Genomic DNA, 9,821 nt, shown 5'->3' on the forward strand with positions numbered 1-9,821 from the left:
TTTTCCCCCTTTGGTATTAATATTCAAATTCCTGTTGCTCACTACTAATATAGGAGTACAATTTTGTTTTGTTTATGGTTGGGGTTTTGTTTTTTATTTTCAATTATGTTTTGTATCATGTCCTTGCATCCTGCAAGCTTTCTAAAACTGAGTTACTAGTTCAAGGAGCTTTTCTATCAGTTATTTGGGATTTGCTATGAAGAGAACAATTGTCCCCAAGTACCCCTGATCTTTTTTTCTTCCTTTCTCACTTACATGTTTTCCAGTCTTTGTTGCATTATTGCGTGGGTTGGGGCCTCCAGGTGCACTGATGAATAGGAGCAACAAGGCACATCCTTGTTACCTAGGTGAGGGAAAAGCATTCATTTCCTCAACGTGGAGTATATACACATTTACACACATGCGTGTGTGCTTATTATGCGCCTTATATAGTTTAGGTTCCAAGTTTTTGTGTTCCCAGGAACATAAGATGATAACTTGGAGCTTTTTAAAGCATCTGCCTATATGTTGCAAAGGGTTCGAGTGTGAGGATGCCATAGGCTAGGATGGTTCAGAGCTGCTGTTCACAGGGTCACTATGAATCGTATTCAATTCAATAGCACCTAACAACAACAACTTATCTGTTGTATTTGCCCACAACCCATCTTCGAACAACAAAACAGTGTTGTTATAATACACTTTCATTTTTGTTAAAATAAGGTTTCTCACCAAATGAAGTATATTTTACACCATTTTATTTCAGTGCCTGGTGGCCTGCGTGACTGGATCTTGTTCATTTTTGGCTATTTAGAGTCATGCGCAGGGGGCAAGCTCTGACATCGTTTCATGATTCACACAGTATTGATATTCACTGTTGTGCCGAGGCTGGTAAAGCTCTGTGAATGTCCATGGAGAAAAGTTACAAGCTCGTGAAAAGTTCAGGAATTTGCCCTTGTTTTTGAAGTCTGTGGATCTAAAGGCTGGAATTGCCCTGCTTCAAATTTTTCTTTGAATTTTAAGTAGTCTCTTCTTCTTTCGAAATATTTTATCTGTTGAGGAAAACAAGATGTTCTGAAATAAGAACAAGTCATGCAGCTGGGATTAGCAGAGCACATCACTAAATGCAGACTGGCTAAGCAGCTTAATTTTTATCAGACTCATTTTGTTCAGTCTGCTTGATGTGGATGCGTGTCCACAGGAGCAAACAGACCAATGAGTGCTGCCTCTTCTTAGCTTACAGATCCTGCTGAAAATATGACACAACCTGTGAACCTTCTCAAGAACTAGGTGGTGGTTGTTAGGTGCCATCAATTAAGTTCAACAGATGTGAACCCTGTTGTATCCTGCACCAAGAAACATCCACCGGCTTAAGCCTGGAAAACCTGGGAAACTATGGGCTGCATAGATCTCTTAGATAAATGAATATTCTTTAATTTATAATATTTTTAAAGTTTTAAGAAGCAGCAAGTTGGGCATTTTGTCTTACTATTTTTATTTCTGTTCTCCTTTCATAGGGAATATGATTAGGGAAATAAGTAAAATCATAAAAATACTAAAAGCAGAAAAGGCAGACCAAAGAAGATGCACCAGTGCCGACCCTAACAGCCGTTGGCACCTCTGCACATGAGCTCTTGCGCAGAGGCGGCGAAAGCGGGCTGCCAGCGTTCACAGTCAGTAGAAAAGAACAGCAAGTCTAGTTTTGTTTTATTAAGAGCTTTAAAAGGATTGAGTGGGCGAAGGACGAGCATTCTCCTATGTGATTAACTGCCTCTGTAAAACCCGCCGGAGGGTCAGCTATGGGTTGGTTCCAACTCTGGTGCACAACAAAAGGACTGAACGACTAACTTTGTCAGTGGCCCATGAGAATGAGTTTGGACTGAGAACGTCAAAAGTTTTCCCTGCTGTTTTGCAAAGCTAGGATGACAAATGTTTCTCCCAGGGACTGCAGCTGTGGTGTGTCATACAGGCCTCCTCACAGTGACAGCTATCTTCTTACTCACTGAGGAACCATGTTCCCGCAACCACATCTCTAAGGCCCCCAGAGATAAACAACCAGCTCACTGCTGTCGAGTCGGCTCCCAACTGACTTCCCAGTGGTTTTCTGATGCTGTAAATCACAAGGGAGATTGCCTGTACTCCTCCCTCAGGGCAGCTGGTGGACTCCAACAGAGTGCTTTTTGGGTTTGCAGAACAACTCCTTACCACTAGGCCACCAGCTGTTCTTGTTCAGTACTGCTGAGTTGGAGCTGACCCTCCAGTGGGTTTTCAGGGGCTATAATTGAATGAGGAGACTTTCTCCCATGGCATAGCTGAGAGATAGGAACCACTTGCCTGTGGGTTTGCAGGGCAACTGTTCCCCATTCGACCATCTATCGAATGAACTGCCAACCTCCTGGTGCACAGCTGAGTGCTCTACCCATCAAGCCAGCAAGACTCCTGGACAGCTCTTTAACTCAACTCAGTGCCTTGAGTTGGAACTGACTCACAATGACCTTCTAGGTTTTGGTTGTTGTGATGGTTGGGTACTGCAGAGTTGGATCCAACCCATATCTGACCCTCCTGTGGTTTTCAGTTAATCACATGGGAGGAGACTGCCCATCTTTCTCCCTCAGTGATAGGCAGCACTAGTCCCTATCCACTAGGCCACCAGAGCTCCCTACCAAAGCTTCAGTATTGCCTGTTACGGATTGAATTGTGTCTCCGAAACTTTTATTTAAATCCTAAACTTTTATTGTAATCCCTATTGACAACAAGAGGAACAACATCCTCACTATCTACCGGCCTGATAAGCAACATCAATAGAGATGGAAGAAAGATTGAAATTGTCAATGATTTATGTTGTCTTAACTTGGATCCACAATCAACACTTGCCACAAGCATTCAAGAAATCAAAAGATGTGTTGCTGTGGGTAAGTCTGAAGTCAAGGTCATGTCCAAATTACTAGGGAAAATGAAGTCAGTTTAAAGACTAAGGTGGTCTCTTCAATTGCCTGCTCTGCATCTGAGAGCTGGACAGTGAAAAAGGATGAGAGAAGAAATGATGCTTTTCAGTTGTGTTGGAGAAGAGTACTGAACATCCCATGGACAGCCAAAATAACAGACAAGAAATACGTCTTAGAGAAATTGTACTTTGGGCATGTTGTTAGGAGGGGCTATTCCTTGGAGAGGAAATGGGTCAAGATTGGTGGACGATTTATCAACAATCTGCTTTATGCAGATGACACAACCCTGCTTGCTGAAACTGAGGAGGACCTGAAGCACCTGCTGCAGAGTGTCAAGGACTGCAGCCTACAATATGGATTGAGGCTCAATGTCAAGAAGACCATCAATAAGATGGATTGACACAGTGACTGCAGGATAGGGCAGGTTTCACAGGGTCACTTGACTGGAGGGCACCTATCAACTACAGCAAACCTTTTGTTTTTGTTTTCTACCTTTGGGACATAATTCTGTCTGGGAGTAGAGCTTTCTTTGCCATGGCATGTTTTAAAGCTATTGTACAAGGGCAGTTCAGAGTCAAGGAAGCACAGAAGATAAGCACTACTTTAAGATAAGGAACCAAGAATAAATACAGAGACAGGGAACTTCCCCAGAGCTAACACATCCAGCACCCAAAATGCAGGATTTTTGCCACTTAAGGGCTCGATGGAGCTCTAGTGGTAATAAGCGGTGCTGTAATCCTGAAGGCACACAGTCTGAATCCACAAGCTGCTCTGAGTGGACAGTTTCCTTTTATGCCTCTAATAACCTGTAGGAGAGTCAGCTATGTAAAGTACAACAAATAGCAAGAGAGTAAAACCTCTGTTTATTAGATCTCCACCCTTGTAGCATTTGTTACAGCAGTACTGAAGTGCTGTCCCTTCACACAATCCTAGAGAAATCTGTGGGTTGGAAGCATTGTTTCACTTTTGCTTTTGTCCCCAGTGATCTCTTTGTCAGATGATATTTACCAGATGTCTACCAATATAAGTACATAAAACAACTCTAGATTACAAGATGCCTAACCCCTCCTCTGAGCGGCCTGCCGGAACTTATACTTGGACCAGCAGGCAGTCGTCAGAACAGAGCAAGGGAACACTGCATGGTTCAAAATTGGGAAGGGCGTACGCCAGGGATGCATCCTATCTCCATACCTTTTCAACCTATATGCAGAACAGATTATCCGGGAGGCTGGGCTCTATGAGGAGAAATGGGTCAAGATTGGTGGACGATTTATCAACAATCTGCTTTATGCAGATGACACAACCCTGCTTGCTGAAACTGAGGAGGACCTGAAGCACCTGCTGCAGAGTGTCAAGGACTGCAGCCTACAATATGGATTGAGGCTCAATGTCAAGAAGACAAAGATTCTCACCACTGGACCAATTGGCAGTATCAGGATGGATGGTGAAGAGATTGAGATTGTACACAGCTTTAGTTTGCTTGGCTCCATAGTGAACAGTCTGGGCACCAGCAGACAGGAAATTAAAAGGCGCATTGCCATGGGAAAGTCTGCTGTTAGGGACCTCTCCAAAGTACTGAAGAGCAATGATGTCTCTCTGGAGACTAAGGTGCGTCTGATACAGGCCATGGTCTTTGCAATCACTTGCTATGCATCAGAGAGTTGGACAATGACCAAGGAGGATAGAAGGAGAATTGATGCCTTTGAGCTGTGGTGCTGGAGAAGAGTATTGAGAATACCAGGGACTGCTAGGAAAACGAACAGATTTGTCCTGGAAAGGGTTAAACCGGGTGGCTCCTTGGAGGCAAGGATTCTGAGGCTCCAGCTAACATACTTTGGACATGTTGTGAGGAGAGACCGGTCCTTAGAGAGGGACATCATGCTTGGGAGGGTGGAGGGACAGCATAGGAGAGGAAGGCCCTCTATGAGGTGGATTGATTCAGTGATGGGGCAATCAGGATGCTCCCTGTGCACTGTCAGAGGCAGTGCGATTGGCACAGGAGAGAGCGGAGTTTAGGGCTGTTGTACATAGGGTCGCTATGAGTCGCAAGCGACTCAACGGCACATAACAAGATTACAAGATTAGATTGTCTCCTCAAATTTTGACAGCATGCCTAGAACAGCACACACTGTGTTCAGCAGAGAACATCACAGCCAGCATTAGGTTACTTACCCACTGTTGGGGGCAGCTGGATTCGAAGGAGCTTCGGAGCTTCTTACACTGAGAGGCATCCTCAGGATGCTCATCTAAACACTTCCAATACTCATCTCGGGCTCCCCAGCAAGCCTGCCTCTCCTTCATCGATGGGGCTGCCATTCCTCCTGGGGTCAAAATGTTTGACAACACAGTTGACAATTGACATTAACAACTGTCATCTACTCAAGAACCCGACACATAGCTGATCCTTCAGTGGCTTTTCAGAGGCTGTAAACTGCACAGGCAGAGACTGCCCATTCTAATGTGCCTGGCACATTGAAACCACATGCCTTTGGATTAGCACTTGGGAAAGAGCTACTGACATTAACATGGAACTTGAAAGGTAAGTAAAGAAAAAAAAAACACTGGCATTCCCTATTACTATATTTTTTAATAAATACGTTTTCACCTATTTAACAAGAAATTATTCCTTGGGTTTGCTTCAAGAAGACTTGTTTTAGACACAATTTTAGAATTATTCTTTCCCTTGTCCCCCCAAAACCTAGAGACTCTGCAGCCTTGATTATAACAGGGTCACTGGGCCCTAACCTGGCCTCGACCCTGAACTGGCGCCCTGTGAGTGGGTCCGAGTAGCATTTTGCTAGAAGCCCCAGGTTCGGACAGGCAGCCAGGCGGAGGGCCCCGGAGATTCACGTGCAGGGGGGCATGTCGCCTTGCTGGCCACTATCTGGCCCCGCTCGGACCCCGGGTTCTGAGGACTCGTCCCCAGGCGCCCTCTGACCCGCAGAGAGGGGCTCACAGGCTGTCACTTAGGGAGTCCCTTCCCGTTAAGTAGCTTCCCTGCAATGGGCTGACGTTGTACTGAACAAGCCACACCCCCATGTCCTCCGGGAACCAGGGGTCATAAAGGGTGACTTCCCCACGCCGCCACGAGAAACCATGCACCATGCCCTGGGCGCCCAAAAGTCACGCCATCCAAAACCCCGGAAACTGCGGAGCGCTACTCACTTATCGGCATAAGACTCGACTTCTGACCGCCCGCCGGGTGCCTTCTGGCCTAAAAGGGCCGCCGTCGTCGCTCTTCCGGGAGGGGCGGGACTTCCGGCGCCTGCGCGCACCTGGCGGGAGACTTCCGGCATCAACGTTCACCTGTGCATTGGGTTCTGGTGGGCGCTGGCTCGCGGCCAAGTTGAGTAGGGAGTTCAGTACTTGCCAGGCGCTCATCGGAGCACATGTTGCCCGGCGCTCTGGTCCCGGCTGCGGCCCTGTGTGAGGCCCTGGTCCCTCGGGACGGCCGCGAACCCGCTCCGGGTGTTTTGTACGGGCAGGCGGGTGCGCGTGCTCTGGAGGTGGGCGTTTGCGGGCTTCCTGCTCCCTGGGTTTCAGAAGAGCGAAGCCTGGTGGGTTAAAGCGCCGCCAGGGCCGCTTCCCAGCATCACTAGCATGAACCCTGCAAGCAGCGATGCTTTTGATCTGTGGACGAGAGCGCTGGACTGAAAAGAACAGACCAATCCGTCTCGGAGGACGTGCAACCGGAGTGCTCATTGTAGGCAAAGATGGTGAAACATGGTTTCCCATACTCTGGGCACGTTGTCAGGAGGGCCAGTCCTTCGAAAAAGACATCATGCCGAGGAAGGTGGAGGGTCAGCGAAAGAGAGGAAGACCCTCAACAAGATGGATTGATGCAGTGACTGTAACAGTGGGCTCGAGTATAGTAGGATGAGGATGGCACACGAAAGGGCAGATCAGATCTTTTGTTCGCAGGTTCGCTGTGAGTTGTTGATGCGATGGTACCTAACAACAGTTAGAGGAGGATATGAACACAGAGCTCCTGTCTGCTGAGATGTGGTTTGTGCGATAATTTAGATGTGTTTGTTAGGATCAGTGCACTGGATCCTATGGTAGTACAGACTGGTCAAATAAGCACATGTATGGGTAATGGTCTGTCCGTCGTCATCCTTTTGATACCCATAGAGTTTCCACCTGAAGTTCGGAGTGCTTGGCTGACTCAAGTTGCAGTTTTTCCCTCGGTGCTGTATCTCCTCCCTTGTCATTTACAGCCTCTGGAAATCTGCTGGAGGGTCAGCTGCGAGTGGATTCCGACTCTGTAGTAATGACATAACCTCAAAATACATGAAGCAAAACTGGAGAGACATCGTTCGTTCAATGATTTTAATAGGCCTTTCTTAGCAAAGAAAAGCAAATAAATTAGGAAGTAGATCTAAACATGATTGACAAATTTGGCCTAATTCATGTACACCAAACAACCACAATGTATTTTGTTTAAAGCTGATGTAACAAACTACCACAATTGACTATAAGCAACTTTCCAGAATTTTAATGGTTTCAACGATTCATCACATTTTCTGACCACAGTGCAGTTATAGGAATCCATTCTCTCCTTATTACCATTGAGTCCTGTAACTGACCCTGCAGAGGGCTGCCTAAGCTGTCACTCCACAGGAGGAGACTGCCCATCTTCCTCCCAGGGGACTATGATTGGAGCAGAGGGGCACAAGACAAGTAGACATGGCAGTGGGGATATGGTAGAAATCAGCATCCCAATATCCTTCAAGTCTTGGTTGTGGAACTAATTTTTACAGCTTTGGCTTACTGTCTTTCTTGGGAGGGACAGTTCTAAGGGTTCCCACCTGGCTTTTCTTACATCCCTTACCTACATGTTGGGTATTATAATGAGATTCTGCCAGTTGTTGAATATGTCTATTCACCCCCTGTGAAGTGGGCCTGAGCTAAGAATCCATAGAGCAGGGTTTAGGGCTGTTGTACATAGGGTCGCTATGAGTCACAAACGACTCGATGGCACATAACAACATGTCTACCTATACTCTGACTGCTGGGCTACAGTGACATTTTGAGTCTCCTGGAGTTAATGTTAATTCAGAGCCAGTGTCCAATAATTCTAGAAAAGTATTTATTCCCTTTCCCTAGGAAACAGTCACACTCCTAAAAGGCTGTGCGGAGATGCCTTTGGAGAAGGCTGGGAGAGTGATTAATTAGATCATCTTGACAAGAGGACACAACCACCTCTGCAATCAAGGCACTGTGATTCTGTGAACTGACTGAAGTCTGAGAATTGATGGAGTGGCCATGACTGTTCTGGCAATTCGAGTTTGACTGCGGTTCACCTGACCTGTTACCCTTCCACCTGTGTATATCACAGTTATAGTCAGTTAGTAGTTGTTCTTAGATGCTGTCAAGTCTGGTATGACTCATAGCGACCATCTGAACAACAGAGCTGAAGCCTGTCCTGTTCTGTGCCATTCTCTTCATCTCTGACATACTTGAGCCCATTGCTGCAGTCACTATATCATTCTATCTCGTTGCGGATCTTTTATTCATCTTCCAAGCGTGATGCCATTTCCAAGGAACAGACTCACCTGGCATGGCAGAAACTATAAGGATGAGTTGTGGGAGGACATGCATGAAGAAAGCCGTCATTAAAAAGTATGTCTGAAGTATGAGAGATGAAGGTTTGCCATCATTTCCTCCAAGGAGCACACTGGCTGCATTTATTCCAAGAACATATGTGTTCTTTTTGCAGTCCATGGGGTATTGTGTATTCTTCTCTAACATCACAGCTTAAGGGCATCAATTCTTCTGTCAATGTTATTAATTTTCCTGCTCTCACATGTAAATCAGGTGAATGAAAAGACCGTGGCCTGGATCAGGTGCACCTTTTTCTATAGGGTGACATCATTACTCTTAGGTATTTTGGGGAGGGCCCTGAGAGTTCCCATATAGTCTCCTAGGGACACCATTACTAAGTTGCTAGTGCCATAAATCCATAGGTGTCAGACTATTCTCACTACTGCTTTGACACTGCTTTCCATTACGGCAGCCATGCCCACTCTTGACTTTGTCCCTTAATTTTAGCCACTTTTCAGTTAAGTGCTCGCTTGGAAAAGTAAGAGGGTCAGCGAAAGAAAAGACATTCAATGAGATGAATTGACATGGTGACTACAACAGTGGACTTGAATGTGGCAGATATTGTGAGGAAGAGTTGTGGAATGACATCAGGGACCTTGTACATGGTCATTAAAAAGGAAAGAAAAGAAAATGACTGTTAGAAAAGACTCTGAAACTTGAACATAAACTGAAGTAGAAGGAAAATAGGATGCAGATTTCAAAGGGCAGTTCTAGAGACAACTCAAATGACATGTGCAAAGACTAAAAGGCAAGAACTGAAGAGTCGCCTGGAGTTGCAGGATCAAAGATCTCATGGGCAAAATGTGAAGTGATGCAGAAAGTATAAAAAATAAAGGTGGCAGTAGTACAGTCACTACTGAAAAGAGCTGGTCAGCACTGAACTATTTCAGGATGTACATCATGATCAAGAAGCAACACTCCATGGGCTGTCAAAAGAACAGACAAATGTGTCAGAATATGCCTTTGACTCAAGACCTGACGAGTCTTTGTCATGTACTTTGGCCATGTTACCACAAGGGACCAATCAATCCTTTTTTTCTTTTTTTACAATAACTTGTTTAATTTGAAGTTTAATCACAGCAATGTATGGTGGATGAAGAAGAAACCCATTTTGAAAGCTATCTTTAGATTAAAATCAGTCCTTAAAACAGATTCCCATCTACTTTTCTAAGTCATCTACCAACAATTTTATTGAAATGGACACCATCTTTAATGAAAATTATATATTCACCAGGTCTCTAGAATCAGCTCAAACAATATTCTTTCTCTGATTTTCCATTTTATATAATTATTACA

The 9,821-nt window shown here is 45.3% G+C and overlaps 1 protein-coding gene across 1 annotated transcript; it reads right to left on the minus strand.

Moving 5' to 3' along the window:
* Positions 1-917: 917 nt before the first annotated feature.
* On the minus strand, positions 918-5,237 carry LOC102865979 (uncharacterized protein C1orf31 homolog). Its single transcript, XM_006895396.1, has 2 exons — positions 5,094-5,237; positions 918-1,028 (listed from the first exon to the last, which is right to left on the minus strand). The coding sequence occupies exons 1-2, from the start codon at positions 5,235-5,237 to the stop codon at positions 918-920; spliced, it is 255 nt and encodes an 84-aa protein (XP_006895458.1).
* Positions 5,238-9,821: the final 4,584 nt, after the last annotated feature.

Source organism: Elephantulus edwardii, unplaced genomic scaffold (assembly GCF_000299155.1).
Source record: "Elephantulus edwardii isolate Elephantulus edwardi_28Jun2011 unplaced genomic scaffold, EleEdw1.0 scaffold00166, whole genome shotgun sequence".
In the NCBI taxonomy this organism is placed as follows: Eukaryota; Metazoa; Chordata; class Mammalia; order Macroscelidea; family Macroscelididae; genus Elephantulus; species Elephantulus edwardii.